At 42.3% G+C, this 22,808-nt stretch overlaps 1 protein-coding gene across 1 annotated transcript in view; it reads left to right on the top strand.

Annotated features, from left to right (window-relative positions):
• The first annotated feature begins 17,888 nt into the window (after positions 1 to 17,888).
• Rrp15 (ribosomal RNA processing 15 homolog) overlaps positions 17,889 to 22,808 on the top strand; it is a 30,004-nt gene continuing 25,084 nt past the window's right edge. The window contains exon 1 of the mRNA XM_041635433.1: positions 17,889 to 18,059. Coding sequence (XP_041491367.1) covers positions 17,915 to 18,059 — 145 coding nt within the window. The 5' untranslated portion in view covers positions 17,889 to 17,914. The remainder of the gene's footprint in view (positions 18,060 to 22,808) is intronic.

The following is a 22,808-nucleotide window of genomic DNA, read 5'->3' as shown; positions in this document are numbered from 1 at the left end:
ATGTATTCCAATCAAAGGGAAGAACGGGAATAGAGGGAAAGAAAAAGTCACAGCTAAAGACAAGGAGAGCTGAATCACTGAGACACGGCATGCCTGTCAAAAAACATCTCTAGCTATGATTATAATGGGCAAAAGGAAAGGGGGAGGGAGGGAGAGAGAGAGAGAGAGAGAGAGAGAGAGAGAGAGGAGGGCTGCAAGAGCATTTGCAATCCTTTCAAAAAACTGCTTTAAAAGTTGTGCTCCTACGCTTTCTGAGAAGTTGTGTGGGAAAAGTGCATCAACTCCAAGCTAATGAATTAGGGAGTACTGTGGGTACTGATGGGCCCTGGGCACCAACGTCTGTTTTACAATGTCTGTTGTTCTTTAAAGCCAATCAGTCACAAAATGTTAGCTTAGAGATGTGTTCTGGCCTGTATCTTAGCCAGGTGCGGTGGCACAGGCCTGTAACCCCAGCGCTCAGGAGGCAGAGGCAGGAGGGTCAAGAGTCTGAAGCCATATTAGACTCTGTCTCAAAATCAAAGTCTGGGTATTTAACACACAGAGAGAGACAGTGCTTGCTTAGCCTGTGCAAGACCCTGGGCATATCCCCAGTGCCACCAAAAAAGGAAAGAAATGTGCACCGCCATGAAGTAAAGGTAAAAAGAGCATCTTGTGGCATCTGCACACCCAGGTCCGTTGTAAAACACTATTACAAAGACCAAGTTCAGGGGACTATGCAAAGGAACCAGGTGCATACACACAATGGGATTTAATTTAGGCACAAAGGATGGCATTATCTCATCTGAACAGAAAGGATGGAAATAGAGACCACAGTCTTAAGTGCAATAGCAGACTCAGAAAGGCAAAAGTATGCCTTTCCCCTTACATTAAATGTAGTTTTGAGAGTAAGGGTAGGTGGTTGGAGAGATGGCTCAGTGATTACAGGTCTTACAGAGGACCTGGGTTCGGTTCCCAGCACCCACATGACAGCTCACAACTATCTCTAACCCAGTTCCAGGGGACCCAACACCCACCTCTGACATCCGTGGGCCCTGCATACATCTTGTGCACTTGCATGCAGGAAAGCAAAATATTTACACACATAAACTAAAAGTAAATAAAAATTTAATCTATTTTTTAAAAAAAAACGTTGGGGAAATGAAAGAAAAATGGAATGATTTGAGAAAAGGTAGGGACCAGTCGGACAGGTGGGAGGACAAATGACAGGACGGCAGGTGGTTAAGAATGAAGTACATTATCTTCCTGGACGAGAAAGAAGGTCAGAATGAAAGCTAGTACTTTGTATAAATAATGGATGCAAATAAAAAAAACAGGAGGGAAGGGGAAAATACTACCTTGCTCTAAGTAGCTAGGAATTTTATAAGAATTAAACATTTTTTATCTTGAGACAGAATCTTATTGTAGTCTGAGGTAGCCTTAGATGCATGATTCTGCATCAGCCTCCTAAGAGCTGGACTGATGAGTGTGCACCTCCATATTCAGCTAAGAATTAGCTCTGGAGTGTCAAGCACGCCAGAGACAAATGCAGGTTTGACCAATCCAAAGCACCAGCACCATAAGCCTCATCTACCGGCTTCAAAAGCACAAGGCTCCTACAGATGCTGGTTCAAGTCATCTTTTTTTTTATTTATTTATTACTGTTTTGTTTGTTTGAGAGAGGGCCTTGTAGCCTGGCTAGCCTGCAATTCCTTATCCTTCTGCCTCCATCTCTGAAGGACTAGGACGGAGGTGTGTGTCACCAGTACCCCCTGCAGCCCTTTCTCATTTTGATCTGACTGTTGCTCCCATGAGCTAGTTGCTTGTCTGGTGACCCACTGGAGGCTCCAGAGAAAGGGCTTAAGGGGAGAGCATGGTAAACCTGAATGAGAAAAAGAAACTTCACAGTTTGGGCTGAAGTGCTTGAAGCACAGGGAAAAAACTGAGAAAAGCACCTAGTCATACTGCCCACACATGTATATGTACAATTACACACCTTGGAGCAAGAGAAGAAGCTATCATAGTGGCCAAGAACAATGACTGGGAGTTGGCATAGTAGAGTGGAAATACTAGACCTGACCATTATGAGGACAAAAGGCTTTTCCTACAGTGCCAACAAAGGCTCCTTTTGCTGGCCCTGATTCTATCTTGGACTCTGAACGATGGTAGTTATTACTATTGCTTGATTATACAATAATCATAGACTTCTTATTTGAATACTTGATCCCTATATTATTTGAATACTTGGCACCTAACCCAGCCCTAAGCCTGAGCCTCTTCAGTGCCCAGATGGCAGTACTGTTTGGGGATGGTCCTAGATGCTTAGGATCTGGGGTTAGACTGGAGGAAAGGGGTCACTGTTTGTGGTCCTTGGAGACATATTATCCTATGTTGATTCTGGTCGCAACCCCTCCTTCTTGGTCTGCTCCACTGTCTGTGATGTCCTGACCTCTCTGAAACCCTGAGCTGGAATAAATAAGCTTTTTCTTTTCACTAGGCATCTGTTCATGGTCACAAAACACTATTTACTACAGTTACAAAGTGACAAAAATCATGAAAATCTCCCCTCCCCCCATGTTCTCTTACTCAAAAGGTGCCACCCTCAATCCAGCTGTTTCTGGGCATTAGGAGAGCTCAGCACTTCAACAGCTGACTTCACCTCCGCCATTCACAAGGCACAAAACACTCAGTTTTCCTGACCCCCAACTGAAGTGCTCTCTAAGCCCTGTTAAGTTGCTCATCGGTGTTACTTGTTGGAATATTTAGAGGCAAAGACCCTGAGGAGACCTGGGCTAGTCCACATGGGAACCAAATATCCCAGGAGGCAATTCACTAGAGCAGCCCCTAGGAGAAATTCCTGACAGACAGTTCCAACCTCCTACACTCAGTCTGGACCTCAAGGAGGCAAACAGCTCAATCCTGTTTTTTCTTTCCTTTCTCCCAACTACACACACACACACACACACACACACACACAATATGACAGGCGTGGTCTCAACATATCAAAGGCCAAATATTCTTTTTAAATACCTTTACAATGAAATATTAATAATGAAACAGAGATTGAGAAAGAAAACAATAAAAATTAACACTCTTAAAATATTGTTTTAAGATCCCAGAGTTGGAGAAATGACTCAACAGGTAAGAGCACCGGCAGGTCTTCTGTAGGACCTGAGTTGGTTCCCAGCACCCACATGGTGGACTATACCTGGCTGTAACTCCAGTTTCAGGGGATGGGATACCCCTTCTGGCCTCCTAGACATCAGGCACACACATGATGCCCATACATGCCCCCAGGCAAATACTCATTATTAATACACATTAAATAAATACATAAATATTTGAAGATCTTACCTGAAAATCCTTGTCTGAATAGCCAAATGTTATTGCTCAATAATTTATATGCCATAATACTAACCTTTGGGGACATAGTTATTTACAAAAGTCATCCGAAAGTACTGTGATCAATTGATAACTGCCATTTAATAACTCAGTGTCAATAAGTTAAAAATTAAAAATAAACAACCAAGTTTTATCCATGGTTAATTTAGCTATCCAATCAATTATTTAGGGATGTTTTTAAAAATGCCACTTAGTTGGGCCTGGTGTTCTGGCATGTGCTCATAATCTCAGCAACCGAGAGAAAGAGAAAGATAGATCAGAGTTCAAGGCCATCCTGGGTTACACACAGAGTTTGAAACCAGCCAGAACTGCATGTCTCAAGAAAGAAAGAAAAAAACAGCTAGTAAATAAGTAAATAAAATAATGCTAGTAGTTGATGGTGACTATTATTGTTATTAATTTAGCACATAAAATAGTGTTTTTCTAATTATGATATTTTAATGTTTATGTATCTTACATGGAGGTGGACAATAAATAAGTATTTGAAGGAGGTGAAGGTAGTCCAAGATACACCATAATTCGGCTTTGGGTCTACAGTATCCCAGTCTCTCCGTGATCACTGAAGCTATAATCAGCCAGTCAGTCTTATAAGGCTAAGCTTCTTCCTGACCAGGTTAGTTCTCATCAGCTTACTGGGTACCACATTTCTGTCGTGAATCCCAAGAGAGATGGTGAGCCAGTAGCCGGGACAGCGAGCTCCAAGTTCAGGAAGAGACCCTGTCTCAAAAACAAAGGTGGAAGACACCAGATGGTGACCCTGGCTTCCACAGGTACTAGTTTGGATAAAGGCGCGCGCGCATACACACACACACACACACACACACACACGACCATAGTGAAATGTGTAGACTTCCTGCACAAGGAGCCATTAAAAGGCTAAACACAAAAGGAGACAGGAGTGTTCCAGTGAAACTGAGAGGAGCAAAAACAAGAACCAGGACTTTAGAAAACACGGAAAAGGATCCGAAAGGAAGCGCTAGGGAACGTGGCTAACACGGTACAATCTGGTCTGGTTTACTCTACAAATCCAAGGCCCAGAGGTCCCATCCGGCTTCCTAACAACACACTATTTCACCAACTAGGTTCATAAGCACTGGAGCTCCATAGGCCTCAATATTAGGCAGAGTTTGCAGAATGCAACTCCGAGGCAGGCAGCCAGGAGAGAACCGATGGTCCCAGGCAGCAGGAGCATTCCCAGGCGCCCAGCAAATTGCTGTCCCTGGTGCTTGACCCCTCCAAACCATAATGATAATGGCTGCAGCGTCGCCAGCTGGGCTTCTGAACAACTCAGGGGTTAGTGCCCTCCCCTCACGAAGGCTGCCTTGCTAGTGGGAACTCCACACATCTGATTGTGATAAATTACTAGGGGACTGGTAATCAGCGCACAGTAGTAGGTATTTTGTAATATCACCAAAGCAGAAAACGTAGCTTCTTTTTTTCCTCAAAAAAAAAAAAAATAATACAAAGCCTGCTGCTTCAATATATTTTTGTGAAGAGGAGACATCTGTCCCCCTTTGATCACGTGCACAGTAAATCAAGTATCAGATTTAAAACAATGAACTACGATGAGCCTCCTCGAAGTCACTTAGCATTGATAAATTAGTAATGTATTATTAAATTATTCATATCTTTTTTTCCTTTGGACTGTAATGATATACTGTACACCGCACTGATAATTTACTTAGGCTGAGTCCATTCATTTGATTATGCTGCTAAACTTGGTAGGCCAATTGGTCATCCTGCGCGTTTCCAGGCAAGCTAATCACAAATATATAGAACATGCCCCTTATTGTCCCCAGCGGCTGAGTGCTAAAACGCTATTCAATGCTCAGAAGGTTAATGCCCTGCTTATGTAAATTGTCCAATTTAACATTCAGTGGCAATATCATAAATTCTGGCTCTAGGATTTCATTAAACGTATGTTCAAACTAGTTGACCTTAAAGGTTAACAAGCAGAAGTTAAACAGGACAATTACTTAACTCACTTCTTATCAAGAGACGGAGGTGCACCGGCTATTTAATAGCCCGGCATACTTCACAATTAGAATTCTTATAAGGCCTCTGATAAAACGGCAGGTCATGAATTTTCATAAGGATGTCAGATAATAACTATTTATCTGCGCTTGTTTTTCTTTCTTATAAACTTAAACTTTGATCTTAACATTCAATTAGACGTGACTCCGCAGAGAAGGGCTAGGTAATGGGAGGGGGCAGAGGTCCTTTGGGTCTGCAGAAAGAGCTAAAGAATAGCATCTGCATTGTCAGGAGGGGGAAACATGGCAGAGGCTCACCAGGAAGTGGGGCCCTAAGCACCACTCACTGTTTTCAGACGTTGAGCTAAACAGTGGTTATTTTCTTTCAAGACGCTCTTCCACCACCACCATCACCGTATGGCTGTTAGCCTACTGGGCAGAAGACGTTCTCCTTTGTGCTTATATAGCAATGGGGTTATATAACATAGACAGCAAAGTCTAGATATCTACGGAGCAGAAGCACCTGTCCTGCTTTCTGTCTCCCTTCTCTGCGAGTACTGAGAAATGAGGAGCACAGCTCTGGGTGTGATTACCTACAGCTCAGGCAAGGCAGTAAGAGTAGCCCCTACATTGACATTTTCACACACACTGCTCTGAGAGGCTCAAACATTGGCTTTGCGGAGACATTAAATTAGTAACTACACATCAGCAATTTTTTTCTTTTTTAATTTTTTTCTTTTTTATTGATTTTTATTAACCTCTACATTTTTTTCTCTGCTCCCCTCCCTGCCTCTCCCATCCTCCCTTTAGCCCTCCCCCAAAGTCCCCATGCTCCCAATTTACTCAGGAGATCTTGTCTTTTCTACTTCCCATGTAGGTTAGATCTATTTAAGTCTCTCTTAGGGTCCTCATTGTTGTCTAAGTTCTTTGGGATTGTGATTTGTAGGCTGGTTTTCTTTGCTTTATGTTTTAAAACCACTTATGAGTGAGTACATGTGATAATTGTCTTTCTGTGTCTGGGTTGCCTCACTCAAAATAATGTTTTCTGGCTCCATCCATTTGCCTACAAATTTCAAGATGTTTTTTTTTCTGCTGTGTAGTACTCCACTGTGTAAACGTACCATATTTTCCTTATCCATTCTTCGGTCAAGAGACATTTAGGTTGTTTCCAGGTTCTGGCTATGACAAACAATGCTGCTATGAACATAGTTGAGCACATGTCCTTGTGGCACAGTTGAACATTCTTTGGATATATACCCCAAAAGTGGTATTACTGGGTCTCGAAGTAGGTTGTTTCCTAATTTTCTGAGAAATCACCACACTGACATCCAAAGGGGTTGTACCAGCTTGCATTCCCACCAGCAATGCAGAAGTGTTCCTAACAGAGGAATCTATAATGGCTGAAAGACACTTAAGGAAATGTTCAACATTCTTAGTCATCAGAGACATGCAAGTTAAAACAACTCTGAGATTCCATCTTACACCTGTACCGCATGCAATGTGGCCACTCCAGTTCTTCCTCCTTCAGATCCTCAACAAAGGCTCAGAAGTTCAGGTCATATAAGAAATATCCACGGATGTTATTCTCTTTAAAAAAAATATATATATATTGCTGGGTGTAGTGTCAAATGACTTTTATCCCAGCACTCAGGAGGCAGAAGCAACCAAATCTTTGTGGGTTTGCATAGTGAGTTCCAGGTCAGCCAGGGCTACATAATGAGACCCTATATCAAAAACTTATTTATGTATGTATTTATTTATTAAAATAAAAAACTTTAAGCTAAGCATGGTAGTGCACACACACCTGCACGCCCAGCATGGGGGGAGTAGCAGTAAGAAGACTGTTGTAACTTCCAGGCCAGCCAGGAGTTCACTGCAAGAGCCAGTGTCAAAAAGACAAAAACGCCAAACGCAATAAAAATGTCAGCTGTCATTGCAATAGGATGACGGTGATGAACTGGAGGCTTTTTACCTGCTTTCTACTATCTGTAAACAGTGTATGGTGAATAATTTTATTTTAGTTGCATGTTTCATATACCAGTACCGAAAACTTCTCTTCAAAATCGAGACTTTAAAAAAAAATCATTCAGTAAGAACATTTACATACAGAGCACAGCTGTATTATACAAATCACAGTATAATTCAAAAGGATACAGAATGTGTAAGTTTGCTACTGTGAATGGACCTTACCGGAAAGAAGCTGTGATTGCAAAGGTATGGAGAGGTCAGAATATCTCAAGTGCAGAGCCACAGTATGGGCTAACTTAACAGTTGCTTAATGCCCACTGCCCTAGCTTTGTTTCCTATGGTTGCCATAAAATACATTGACAAAAGCAACCTTGGTTGTGTGTGTGTGAAGGCTCTATTTGGTTCACAATTCCAGGTTATTACCCCTCATTGTGGGGAGATCAAGGCAGGAACTTTAGCAGTTACTCAGAGAGAATCAATGAATCCATACATACCTAGTACTCTGCTCACTTTCTCCATTCACATAAAGTCCAGCATCCAAACGTAAGGAATAGTGCTGCCCACAGTGGGCGGGGTCTTCCAACATCAATTAACAGGATAATCCTGAATTGTGTCAAGTTGTCAATGCAATCAAACCTCCGTGCCCACCTCTGTGTGTGACCTAATTTCCTTATGATGATTGGGTAAATCTTAGGGGTTCTATGAACAGGCCTCTATAGTCTACCAACCCCAAGGCTGAGAATGTTTGCAGAGGGCATTTGGGGCCTAAAGCAGAACTTTTCCCCCGATTTGCAGTAACCTGCCCATCTGACGTTTCTACCAATGTATTTGAAGAATCTATTGATGAAGATTTTCTTTGTTCATAAAATGGCTGCCACATTTGAACATGGCCATTGAGGTGACCTGAATTTGTGTTCCCAGGCCATGTTCACTCATATTTGTCTCTAGAGTAAACAATCCCCATTGAGGAGACCGTTGTGTTTCTTGTGTTGATGATACATACCATTGGTGTTCTAAATGATAGGGTCCCCTCCCTCAGTACAATACAATAATACAATAATAATAGAATGCAAAACACTAGAACCCCAAAGCCCACTTTCTTTGTCCTAGGCATTTTGCAAACTCACCAAGTTCCTCTAAGTCCCTAATGTGCATTCAGGGTGACAACTGGGAGTTATCCAGAAGTCTTCTGGATGGTTCTAGAGGTGTGGCCTGAGGCAGTAGTGCAAGTGGAGGAAGGTTGTTAGCTTTGGATCTGATCACCATTTCAGCTGTGCCTCATCTGCTAGTTCCTCGCTGGACTTTGAGCTTGGCTCCTGTTTGTTATCAACTACTGAAGTATAACTACTGGTTATACTTCTACCCCAGCTTCTGAAACCTCTTCTGCTTTCTATGTAGAAGGGGTAATTTCTGTATCTGAATTGCTTTTTATTTAGCCTGGCCTTGGACTTCTGTGATCTGAAGGGCGTTGTATGCATTGCCTTCCTTAGTGGACCCTGGGCTGCATATGCCCTTTAGATTTATTTTTTTCCCCGGTGTAGTTTGTTAAAAATTAAATAAAAACAGCACCTATCTCTCCACTAATCTCTACTTGAAAAGCAAAACTCAGGAATAAATGACATGTTTATAGGAGACGATCCTATGGAATCTGCCCCACCTGGAGCATCTGCTGAAGTCAACAGAATCATCTCACGGTTGCCCCATGGAAAAATCAACAACTGTCAGAATATATTTATGAAGTTATTCAGCACCTTTCAGCCCAGCCTCATTATGCCCACCCTCACATGGCACAAGGCCTTTTCCATTAGTAGGAGGAGGAACAAAAGGTCAGAGCTTCCCTGCAAGCTCCAACCACTAATTAGAGAGACCCTTTGGTAGAGAATGTAATTGGGCCATTACCGAATCCTACAAAAAGAAAAATATGGTTTTACTCCTATTGGTTTTCTTGTGAGTGATGCCCAGACCATTAATAGATGTTCAAAGAGTAACATGGGTATTACCAGTGGCTTTTCTAAGCATGAGCTTCCATTCCCGGAGATTCAGTTAATATTCCTCATATTTAAAAGGACCTTCTTGGCCAAATAGCTGTTTAGGATGGCCTCTGAATCAAAAGTCAACCTTAGTAGCTATTAATAGCCTTGGGATGATCGCCATTGTTTGAATATAGTTTCATTCTTTCTAAAATTCAGACTGAAATGGAATCTCTATTGTGAGATGTCAGAGGATAGAAATGTAATCGATGCTATTTAGAGGTTGGGACTTTGGGAGGAGGTCAGAGCGGAAACCTTGTGATTGGATCCTGGTGCCTTCACAAGAACGAGATGGGGCTGAGCATATGGTTATACTTAGCATGCCTGGAATTCTGGAGTCAGTGCCCAACATAATAAATAAAAAGCAAAAAGGAGAGGCGAGACTGAAATGCATGGGTACTCCATCTTTTGTCTCCCACTTGCCTTTGGAGAAATCCACGTAACAGCTTGGGACCCTACCAGCAAGCAGTCCACCACAGGATGGTGCCCCTTACCTTAAGACAGGGCTCTAAGCCAAAATTACACTTCTTTCTTTTATATCCCAGCCTACGGGGTTGAGCTATTAGCAAAAGAAAATTAGCTAACAGTGAATTCCATGCCATGACAAACTCAGGAATTACTGACATTGAGGTGAAAAGTCCGGCAGCAGGGACATTAAGTTTTCTTTAAAGCTAACAACGTTCTGACAATGTTAAAATTCCTCTCCCCCCCACCCCCACTTGGAAATAAAAGCACTAGGGGTTCAGAGCTGCAAACATGAGGCAGTTTATTTTACAAGTTTTCAAAGCTGGGTGCCAGTCCAGAAAGCAGGTGAGCTGATGAGTGCAAGGATCAGTCTTCCTGCCCTGAAGTCAGGTCCCTCCCTCCCTCTCCTCACTGGCTGAGCCATCAGGATACCTGAAACAGTCTTCTCTTTCCTTCTGCACTTTCTTAACAAGCCCCTGTGTGGGTTTGCTTCTGTGTTTTACTTCCAGCTGATGTTAAAGCCTCTGTGGTGGTTTAAATAAGAATGAACTCCATAGGCTCATGGAGGTTGATGAACAATTTAAGATTAGGAGGTGTGGTCTTATTGGAGGAAGTGTGTCACTAGATCTCTCTCTCTCTCTCTCTCTCTCTCTCTCTGTCTCTCTCTCTCTCTCGTGTGTGTGTGTGTGTGTGTGTGTGTGTGTGTGTGTGTGTGTTTCGTCCTGCCTGCCTGTCTGTTCGTCTCCATCTTGTGGATAAGATGTCAGCTCTCAGCTACTGCTCCAGCTCCATGCCTGCTTGCTGCCACCATGCTCCCTGCCATGATGATCATGGACTAACCTTCTGAAACTGCAAGGCGGCCCCTTAGTCAATGTCTTCCTTTATAACTTGTCTTAGTCACATCACAAGCAGGAGCGTCATACAAGAAGACAGGGATGTGATGGAGGAAGGTCATTGGCTAATAAAGGAACTGCCTTGGCCCATTTTATTGGTTAGAGGATAGGTGGGAGGAGTAAACAGAACAGAACACTGGGAGGAAGAGGAAGTGAGCTCAGACTCAACAGCTCTCCTCTCAGGAGCAGATGCCTCAGAGAGACGCCATGCTTCTGGCTCCTGGGCAGAAGCACGCTATGAAGCTCCGACCCAGGATGGACATAGGCTAGAATCTTCCTGGTAAGACCGGTGCTACAGATGATTAGAAATGGGCTAAATTAATAGATGAGAATTAGCCAGTAAGGGCTAAAGGGCCAAGCAATGTTTAAATGAATACAGTTTGTGTGTTGTTATTTTGGGGCATAAGCTAGCCGAGCAGGCAGCCAGGGTGCTGGGGATGCAGCCCCGCCACCCTTATTACTACAAATGGCACCCACGTGGACAACTGCTTCCACATGAAGCCTGAGACAGCTTGGGAAGTAATTCTAGAACAAAATGAAAGCATTGTGCCTGGTTTCTTGGTAGCAGCAATTTCTCAGTTCTACTCTCATCTAAGAGAGGCTTCCTGACTCAGCTTCAGCTGCAAAACCCTGCAGCTCATTAAGAGGCCCTGCCACGAAACACTTAAATGGTGTTGACGAAAAGCTGAACGCATGCTTTTCGGTTTTCAGCCGTAGCAGGAAAAAAGCTGCGCCGTTTAAAAATGCCGGTTTTCTGGGCTGTCCTGCCAGGACAAACTCTGACTCTTTTACGCAGGCGGTTTGTGCGGTTTGCAAGCACAGGCTGCTGAAGCTCGCTTGCTGGCTACAGCCAGTACCTCAGCCATGAGGCTGGAAAGCTAAGGAATGGGCTGGATCCAGCCGGCAAAGCCACGCCTTTAATCCTACTGATATTGCTTGGTAAATTAAAGATTCATGTGGTCAGAAAAAGAGAGATATACAGTAAAGACAGATTCAAAGACAGAGAAAATTTCTGAATGGTTTAAAGTGTGTTAAAAATATATGCAGACTAAAAGTTGAAGTTCTTAAAGTAAAAAACAAAAAAAGGAAGAGAGTTGTTGTGTGTGGTAGCACACGCCTTTAATCCCAGTGCCTAGAAGGCAGAGACAAACAGATCTCTGTGAGTTCAAGGTGTAGTAGTGTACACCTTTAATCCCGAATGCCTGGGAGGCAGAGACAGGCCGATCTCTGAGAGTTCAAAGACAGCCTGGTCTACAGAGTTACTTCAGGTCAAAGATACAGAGAACCTGTCTCAAAAAGCAAAAAGTTAAAAGTAAAAGTAAACGAAATAGAGGTTAAAACAAAGCTGTACAAAGATGGAAAATACACAGAGAATCTTGATACTGTATGCTATTATGCTCTCTTTGAATTATTTGAATGCTGAGGAAGGAGCAACAGATGCTAAAAGATATTTATTTATAAATGCTGCTGAACTAATCCAACATAGATATTTTGATGCCTTGACTTTGAAATTTGGATCTAAGGACATGATGCTTTGGAAAGGAGTTTCTTATTTTGTTTTCACAGAGGATGAGACGCTGTTCATTTCTTCTATTCCGATTTGGTATGATAGACCACGCCCTCCTGAAGGGTTGGTGTGAACGCCTTCAAAAAATTGCTTCGCTCAACTGCCAACTGAGATGAAACTAGCATACAGGTTATACCATGAAAGACCTAATTAACGACGCCCCCATTCAGCAGGAAGCAGTTTGGAGAGAAAAAACTGCGCCCATGTTCCCAAATATGGTTTATAAATGTCCTTTTACATTTAAAGGGGGATATGACATAGGTATGAATAATTTACATTAGTATAGATTTTGCTTTATTAATAGAGATTTAAGGTCAATTTTGTTATATGTATAAGTGTTTCTGATTTTGATTAAGGTATTGTGATTGTGTAGTTCATTTAAATATGTACTGTATAATTAAGAAATATAGGTTGTTAATGGATAATCATCGATAATAGTAAAGCTTGTAGTCATGTTAATTAGATTTTCTAGATATATAGAGATATATTTTAGATAGATATTCTTCATGTCTTTCAAAAGATTACAGAATAGGACATTTAATGTTTTAATAACTGAGGACTTTTCATGACAATGAGACACTCTGCTCCTGGCAGCACCAATGTACTTCAAGATGAAGATGGGCATCGAAGAGGCACTTTATGGAGTTTGATAGCCATTTGGGCAAGAAACTGCTCTTGCCTGGACTATTGCATAAACTGGACATAGAGAACCCGCAGAGAGAGGACTACTTGCCTAAGGTGAGATGATCTTTTGGGGTTCCTGATTCATGAAAGAGTCTGCGAGACATTCTGCAGGACACAACCGATAGTGACTGAACTGACTTTGAATTTTCCTGCTTCATGGAAATGTCTGCTGGGTACCATGGGCCTGTAGGCTGAAGATGGATGCCCCAATGGTTCAAAAGAACTGTCCAGGCAGCGAGATGTCTCTGTCATTTCTAGAGTTTTAAAAGTTGCTTTTTTCTTGTTTGCTTAGGTAGTATTGTATCTTTCTGGAGTCTTTGATGGAGTTAAGAATAGTTAGTTATAGTTATAGTTTTCCTTAGTTATGATAAAGATTATTGTAACTTTTACTTGATAACTGTTTTGTTATATGTAATTTTGCTATGTTAAAGTTAAAGCCTTTTTTTTTTTTGTTTAAACCGAAAAAGGGGAAATGATGGAGGAAGGTCATTGGCTAATAAAGGAACTGCCTTGGCCCATTTTATTGGTTAGAGGATAGGTGGGAGGAGTAAACAGAACAGAACGCTGGGAGGAAGAGGAAGTCAGCTCAGACTCGACATCTCTCCTCTCGGGAGCAGATGCCTCAGAGAGAGAGACGCCATGCTCCTGGTTCCTGGGCAGACACACGCTATGAAGCTCTGACCCAGGATGGACATAGGCTAGAATCTTCCCGGTAAGCGCACCTAGGGGTGCAACACAGATGATTAGAAATGGGCTAAATTAATATGTGAGAATTAGCCTAGAAGAGAATGGGCCAAGCAGTGTTTAAATGAATACAGTTTGTGTGTTGTTATTTCGGGGCAAAAGCTAGCCGAGCAGGCAGCCAGGGTGCTGGGGACGCAGCCCCGCCGCCCTTATTACTACAGGGATGTAAGCAGAGACGGCTCACGGTCAACAACAAATACTGTTCCTGACTTCAGTTCCCAGTACCTATGTGGGTGGCTCACTGCTGCCTATAAATCCAGCTACAGGGATCCCAACACCATCCTCTGGCCTCTGAGGGCACCATACTCATGTGTACAAACACATGCATACAATAAAACTTAAATGAATCTTTAAAAAACAACCAAAGCAACAAAAAGAGACTAATGATGATAGGAAGTAATCCTTGGTAAAGATTCAAAGGATTTGGAACCTGGTTTCTTGTAAAAAGAAATTTGTCTGGCTCAGTTGGTAGAGCACCCCCACCTAGCGTGGATGAAGCCTTGGGTTCCACTCCCAGCACTGTATACACTGGGCATAGTGTCGCACAGAGGCCTGTGATCTCACCTCTTGGGAGGTAGAGGCAGGAAAATCAGAGTTCTAAATCTGACATTCAAGATCATCTTTGGCTACTCAGAAAGCTTGAGGTTGGTCGGTCTGGGGTGCAGAGACCTTGTTTCCCGAAAGAAAACAAAATAAAGTTTGAGAACTCGGAAGGAGATTTACAAACAGGATTTGAAATACAGACTTTAGAAATAGCTCGCTCTTTTTTCTTTTTTTTTTTTTTTTTTTTTTTTTTTTTGGTTTTTCGAGGCAGGTTTTCTCTGTGGCTTTGGAGCCTGTCCTGGAACTAGCTCTGTAGACCAGGCTGGTCTCGAACTCACAGAGATCCACCTGCCTCTGCCTCCCGAGTTCTGGGATTAAAGGCGTGCGCCACCATCGCCCAGCAAAAATGTGTAGCCCAGGCTGGCCTCGAACTTGTGGCCTCTGCCTCCTTCAGCAAATCCTACCGGCGTGCGCCACCACAACCGGCTCACTTTTCCTTAAAAAAATAAAATCACCTGACTTATGAAGGTGGAGTTCTAGTTACTCCTTAGTGGATCTCAGAACCTTAAAGGAAGCACCATATTAGTTTCTCATTATCTGTTGCTGTAATACAACACCATGACCGAGATCTTAGGTTCCTGAGGGAGAGTCCACACTGGCAGGGGAGGCATGCTCAGAGCCAATCACTGATGACCGGAACACATTTGTTTATCTCAGTCTTCAGATGATGCCAGCTGTTTCTGGAACAGAATATATTTTTAAAATAGACTTTTTCATACAATATATTCTGATTACAGTTTCTCCTCCCCTGTCTCCTCCCTGCCTCTCCTCCTACCCGAATCTACACTCTTTCTTTCTCTCATTAGAAAACAGTCATCTAAAAAATAATGAGAAAATGAGAGAAAATGAAAACAAATTCTTCGAAATAGGACAAAACAAACAAACAGAAGAAAAAGAGCCAAAGAAAAAGCACAAGAAACACATGCAGATGAAGAGACACCCACCTTCACACACACATGTAGATGAAGAGACACCCACTTTCACACACACATGCAGATGAAGAGACACCCATCTCCACACACACATAGATGAAGAGACACTTACCTCCACATCCACTGAAATCTCATGAAAGCACAAAATTAGAAACCACAATATATACACAAAGGAGCTGTAAAGAAAAACAAAGCTCCAAAAATGTCGTTGAGTTGGTTATGTGTTGGTCATCTACTAAAGGGGTCCACCCTTAGTGGTTTGTAGTCCCAGTGACAGGGGATTTCTACTTGAGTCTTTTCATTATAAGAGAATTTTTTTTTCTAATTTGTGAATTCCAGTGCTACCTGAAATTTTCATTGCTTTCTTTTTTTTTTAAATTTCATGTTTTCTAAGTCTTGAGACGCAACAATGTAAGTAGGCTGTGCAGGTCAATGGCCAAGCTGACTCCGGGACAGAGTGATTTTGAACAATTACTTCTTTTCAGCTTTGGTTTCCTCATCTATGAAACAGAAATAGTAATAGCAACTAGCTCATTGGTTTATTATGAAAATTAAAGGAAGTAATACAGCTACTTCCCACTATATCCAATTCTGATAATCAGATTTCCACACACAAAACCTGGATTCCACTTTATATTGCCTTAATGAAGAAAAATTTGAATGTGTAACCAATTATTTTTTCTCTTCCAAGTAATTTAAACTGTAACCAAGCCCATAACAATATAATATATATTATAAACAATCTTTAATAGAAACTATTATATTTATGTAAAAGCTGGGTTGAATGGCACAGGCTTGAAACCCCAACTACTGTAAAGGCTGAACATAGTAAAAATCAAGACCCGCCTGAGCTAAAGAGTTAATTCAAGGCCAGTCTGGGAAACTTGTGAGACACTGCGTAAAGACTAAAATAAAAAAAGAAGTGGGTTCAGTTCATGGATGGGGGAGGAACTAATGAGGCCCTGCCTTCAGATGACTGGGTGGGGAGGCATTTTTCCTCAAGGTTATGGCCGAAGGTAGGTTGTCCATTGTAGGTAGGTTGTCCATTATAGGTAGGTTGTCCATTATTAAAATACAAATACATTTCATTTGTATTTTAATAAATAAAGCCTGCCTGAAGATCAAAGAGTAAAACAGCCCCACTGGTCAGTATTACAGACCAGGCAGTGGTAACACACACCTTTAATTCCAGAAGCCACCCTAGTTTGTCAGAAACCGGGCAGTAATAGTGAACGCCTTTAATCCCAGTCCTAGAGAGGATTATAAAACAGGAGGAGACAGCTCTCATTCAGTCTCATTCTGAGATTCCTGGAGGCAAGATCGCCATTTCAGACTGAGGTAGAGGTAAGAGCCAATGGCTGGTTGTTTTGCTTTTCTGACCCCAATATCTGTCTCTGGGTTTTTTATTAATCATGCTACAGTCCATGAGCAGAGTCAGTACCAACTGGATTCAGTAAGTTAAAATATGTATTTTTTTCCTGCATAGGCACCAAACAAAATACATCAAAATGAAGATTCATAATTTCTGTTGCTTTTCTTTTTTGTTTTTTGATTTTTTTGGTTGTTGTTGTCATTTTGAGACAAGGTCTCTTTGTGTTACAGTCCTAGCTGTCCTGGAACTAGCCCTTGTAAGAGACCAGGTTGGCCTCGAATTTACAGAGATTCGCCTGCCTCTGCCTCCCAAGTTCTGGGATTAAAGGCATGCACCACCACCACCCAGCCTGCTTTTCTTTTTTTAAAAAGAAAATTTGGGTGCAAAAAAAACATAAGCTGAGGAAGGAAAACCTGGATGGAGTACTAGTTCACTATAGGCAGGGGCTGGGATGTATTTTAGGTGATGAGTCCTTTAATAACACTGGTGAGTTTTGGGGTAGGGATTGGAATATGGTAGAGATCCAACAACTCACAAAACAAATTCCTTACAGTTTAGACTTTGGAAGAAAGGGTGGAGACTGAGTTTAGTTTAATGGATGTATTAAGATGGGATTTAAGAGATCCTACAAGAATGGCCTGTAAGAATGGCCAAGATCAAAAACACTGATGACAGTTTATGCTGGAGAGGATGTGGGGTAAAAGGAACACTCCTGCATCGCTGGTGGGAATACAAACTGATATAGCCACTTTGGAAATCAGCATGGCGAGTTCTCAGAAAATTAGAAAACAACCTACATCAAGAGCCAGCACTGAGCTTTGGAACACTTATTAGAACATGCTTGGTCCATAAAAAAAACAAAACAAAACAAAAAAACAAAACAAAACAAAAAAACCTAAACGCGTGAAAGTCAAATTTGCCTTCTGATTCTGATTCTGTAATTGCATTGTTACTCATTCATTCACGGCTGGTCTCAAGACTGGGAATGAGGTTTCTAACTCAGGGAGCCCAGTGGGAGAGAAATCGGAGCGGGCTGGAGGAGCCGCCAGGAAGGGGGGCGGGCAGGATAGTGTCCGACTTCAGCAGACCGCCGGTGGGGCAGGGGTGAGAGCTGGAACCGACTTCGCCTTTGCCTGAGAACACCTGTGGATTGTGACGTTTCTCCGTTTACACCCGAGGTCCCAACCCCGGAACTTCAGGCTGGACATCGGTGTTCCGGAACTTTCTAAAACCGGGACTAGGGGAGGAAGTTCCGTTCGTTGCAACCCGTACTGAATTATCAGACGGCACTTCCGGCGGGTCAAGATGGCTGCGACCATTCAAGACTCACGTGTGAGCGCGGGGAAAAAGCTGAAGCGTTCCTTGAAGAAGAAGCGAAAGATGAAGCTGGTAGCCAAGGCTGAAATCTCGAATCTGGAAGATGAGCTCAAAGACTCTTCTGACGGGGAAGGTAACACGGTCGGGCGGAGCTTTGGCGGCTGAGAAGGTCGGGCTGAACTCCCCAAGGCAAGGGCTGCATTTCTTCGCGTTGCGTGTGTGGGACGAGTGAAGTTGGGTGAGGAGCCCTGCTGTCATGTTTAGTTTTATGTTTCCACTCAGGCAGCTCTTGCTAAGATGGAAGGAACTGCTTGTGCCAACGAGAAACTTAACAGGAGGAAAGCGGGAAAGGCAGGCTCACAGTTGAAGCAACGGAGGTGGGATAGGCTCAGAGAGCGAGGAGCACAAAGCCCCAAGACGGAAGAAATACTATTACAGTGTAGCGGGGGCATGGAAGGAAGCCTTTGGGAGTTGGAGACAAGATAGTATTCAGTGAAGAAGAGTAAATGGTAAGGAGAGAAACAGAAGTACCAGTTTGAGAGTGAAAGGAAGCTGTGCTTTGGGAGGTCTTTCACCATTATGTGTCTGCCCTAGCTGTTGCGTTTAACCTTCCGGCGTTGTCACCAGCTTCTGAGTTTAGAAGGAAGAGCAGACATTTGCTTCCTACGCCCTAGTTACTGCTCCTGTGTAGTAACTGATAACTCACAATCCCACGTGTGTCTGTTCATGTCAGTCATCGGGAATGGCTTCATATCCGAAAGTAACTTCCCGCATTTTCAACTTTTACGACGTGGCTGGTCTCTTCTCATCTGCCTCTCTGCTGCTTGGTAGTTACTGTTTTCTGTTCATACTGGTTGCTTGACACATGGGACGTACCCGCATGCTGGAGTTTCTCCGCCTTTTGTTTGTCCTGCCTACAGTACTCTTCAAACGCTTGCATGTCCACCTGCTTTATCGTTGGCTTGAGTCTCGGAGCCACTGGATATTTCTCCTTATGTTTCTAATACATCACTGTGTTCCTTGTCACGTTCGCTTGATGGCTTAATGCTCCGCTTTCTTTAGATTTGTCGTTCTCATTTTTAAATTACATGCTTTTTCAATATTTTTATTTATGTGTGTGTATGCCAACATGTGGTTATGTGTACAAACATGGAGGCCAGAGGCATTAGATTCCTTGGAGCTGGAGTTACAGGGAACCGAACTCAGGTCCTCTGAAGAGCAGAAAATGTACTTAACCCTCTACCCTCCCCCCCCAAAAAAAACCAACTTTTCTGTGTCTTTTCTGTGTGTGATGTTTGGTATCAAACCTCATGAGTGCTAGCTAAGAGCTCTCCCTCTGAGTTTACTGCTCTCCATCGAGTTCTCTTTTGGCATTTAAGCCATCTCTGTGACAGTGGTAAAGAATAATAAAGGGCCCTCATCTTATAAATTTGGTAATAAGTAGTTATTGGTTAATGCACCTTCTTTGGTGTGACTCGGAATTTGGTATTTAACCTAAGAAATGGTTGTTTTCCTCCTGTGAATTCAGTCTTTCTGGGAAGATTTTTATAGAACTCTCGCCAAGATTTCAGATGACAATAACTGAAAAGCTATAAAGGCTGAGGCCTCAGGAGTGGTGAGCAGGTTACAGGCACATGGTTAAGTTGAACCGGCCCATCTGTCAGGAACCTGGATCAGACATATTTGACTTTTCAGCTGAGCATGACAGTGGTGAAGGGTGGACCTTACTGGGAGGATCTGAAGCAACCTCTTTTAATTGTGTGGCATTGCCTCACAGATAGCACGGGTGTGGCTTGCGTGTCTTGAGCTGTACATTTTTATCTTCTGGTTGTGATTTCTTTTGACATGCTGTACAAGAAAGGTAGAAAGCTGTACTTTTAGGAAATACGGTGTGTTGCAAAAACTTCCTGATCTCTTGAGACGGAGACATTGTTGACTTTGATAGCAGCAGTATCTGAGGATTTAGCGTAGACCTGATGCATGTGTGGTGCTCAGGAGACTTTTTTTCATTCACTACATTGGAAAGATCTCTGTTCTTCCACCAATGGACACCTCGGCTGATACCAGAACTTGGCTGAGTGGCACTGTGGTAAACACGTGTGTGCATTCCTCTCTGATGTTGATTCCTCTGGGGAGTGCTGGAAGTCATGTAACTAAATCACAGTTTAATTTTTGTTATTAAAATACATGCTTTTATTTAGGATGTAACATCTCTAGCAGTAGAGAATTAATAATCATCCTTTTATGGTCATGGCTTTAAAAATTTTTAAGCAAAATTTTTAATTTTTTGAAGGACCCTCATATTAATTTTTATAGGTGTTATTAATTTTATTTCTACTGATAGTTTTAGATTGGATCTCATGAGCCTAGACTTGCAGCATGTCACAGAGGCTTCTAACTGAAGGTCCTCCTGTGTCAGACCATGTCTTCTCCCACCTCTGGCCTCTCCAGTGCCAGCGTCTTTTGATGATATTCCGATTGGAGTGACATGGAATCTTATTGTAGTTTTGATTCGTGTTCCCTTCATGGCTAAAGACGGTAAGCATATTTTCTGTGTTTTGGGTTATTTGTACTTTTTCACTTGAAGAGTGACGACGTAGTCCATTTGAGGGCCTGTTTGCTCCTTTAGCACCGTGGCTTTGACTTGACATTCGTCCTGCCTCAGCCTTATGCAGCTTGACTCAGGTACAGTATGCATCTTAAACAATATATGAATGTCAGCTGCTGTAAGAGGGAGAGAGGATGACATCCCTATACAGTTTTCCTTGAGCTGCCTAGATTAAGTGGATAGTTTATTGCTTCAAATACAATATATACTTGGTTCTTCAACAAAACCTAAAAAATCAGTTCTGTTAAACTTTGGTCAAAACATTAAAACAGATACTATTAGCTGAGGAAGGTGGGACTAACTGACTTATTACTCAAATTGTCGAGTCAATACAGGAGGTTCAGGCACAATGCTATTTGTACTCTTAGGGAAAAGCTCTTCTACTCCAGTCAACCCAGGTGACCAAGTCCTTGGCCTCCCTCCATAGCCAGGATGAGAAGAGACACTTCCTCAGAGAAAGTGTCCTTTGACTGTGTCATAAGGTGGGTGGTAATGTCATTCTAGGGCTGGAGAGATGGCTCAGCCGTTAAAGGCTAGGCTCACAACCAAAAATATAATGTCTCTCTAGACAGTGAAACCCCCTAAATTGTCTTGCTTACATGTGTAAAAAATATCTGTCCGCTTCTCACACCGGAGTTCATAACAATCTAGCACTTCATTTTTGATGAACTACAAAGCTGCATTTAAGACCTAATAACCTAGCAGAACGTGTGCTTTCATCAAACTACAGCCGTCTTTTTCGTTAAAATTACTTAAAATAGCAAAACAGCACACCTAAGAAACGAAGTGTCTAGCAGCCCTGTGTGAGTGGTGAACGGTTTACAGCAGTGTTGTCTGTGTGGGACTTTCCCCACAACCACCAGTCACCAGCATTCATTCTTTTCTCTTAAACACTCACAGCTTTTATCAAACATTTCTTTATCTGCTGAACTTGAGTTCTTTGGTGAGAGAAAGGTAGCGGTGGGTGTCATTATTTCCTTGTTCTTCATTCAGAAGTGCCTAGCAATATCTGAGGGATGTGCGTGCTCTTAACGGTTTGTCTTGGTCCTGAGGAAAACTCTTACTTGGCTGCCAGCCTCTAGTCCTCTGGGCTGAAGAACTGGTAGGTAGACAAGTTTGTGTGGCTGCTGAGGGTCTGGAAGAAGCAGGAGGTGAGAAGCGCCCGAGTCTTCTTCAGTCTGCAATTATATTGCATTAAGGTGGTGAGAGCGGAAGAATTGAGTTCCTCGGTCCTGCTGGACATATTTGAAGTATGCGATATCTTGTGGTGACCGGTGGAGCATTGCCGTTTTTGGAATTTTTGTCATTATTTGCAGTAAGCATCCTCTGCAGGTCTTTCTTGTTTTCATAATTTTAAAGTAAAACTCAGTAGTCACTTTTAAAAGTAATATAGGACGTGGAGAGAATTTTATACATGTCTAGTGATTTCTAGTCATGCGTTAAACAGCTGTGTTTACTTTCTGCTGCCAAAGATTGGTTAGTGAAAAATTAGCAGAATCTGTGTCAGGATACAGTTGAAAATGAAGAGTTTGTTGGTTTATTCATTTAGTTCTAGTTCTCATAATAATTGCTCTTAAGTATCCTATAAGGAAATTATGTCGTGTGTGTGTGTTGGCAGATCTTACTACATTGCTATATTTTTTATTTATTTATACAGAATGTTATTTCCGTTAGTACCAAATGCTGGACTCACTTGCTGAATCTGAGCTTAAAAAAACTAAAATAAAATAAAATAGGGATTTCTTGGCTTCCTGTGTTCCCTGTCTTTTTCTGTGTGTCTGCTGCATGTGATTTTCCTCATCCCCAATAAAGGCTTTCAAGTGCTGAAAAACAAAAATACCACTTTTCCAAAATTCTTCTGGAATTCTTTTCATTGGTAGGGTGAGTTCAGGTTGTATAAAATATTGCTATAGACTTTTTACAGGTTTGTGTGTGTGTGTGTGTGTGTGTGTGTGTGTATGTGTGTGTTCGTCCGTCCGTCCTGTATTACTCTGAGCAAGTAGTGAGCTGCAATGGCTTGCATCATGGAAAGACTTCTTTCTGCCTTTCACAGTGTGGCTCATTGCTGCCTTTGCACAGATTCATCAGAAGGAACACTAGATGTCAGTGTTGTACTTTGGTTATTTTGGATATTTTCTAGGAGTTGGGAAAGCCTTTTTTTTTTTTTAAATTCTAATGTCCCAGATAGTGTTGGTTAAAGCTGGAGGGGGGGGGGGAGGGAGAGAGAGAGAGAACGCACACGAGATGCTTCTGGGGAGAAGTTGTCTGGCGCTT

Source organism: Microtus oregoni, unplaced genomic scaffold, assembly GCF_018167655.1.
Source record: "Microtus oregoni isolate MIOR12 unplaced genomic scaffold, Mior012 000047F_ref0000412, whole genome shotgun sequence".
In the NCBI taxonomy this organism is placed as follows: domain Eukaryota; kingdom Metazoa; phylum Chordata; class Mammalia; order Rodentia; family Cricetidae; genus Microtus; species Microtus oregoni.
The sequence above is the reverse complement of the archived record's forward strand: the minus strand, read 5'-3'. Positions and strand labels throughout refer to the sequence as shown.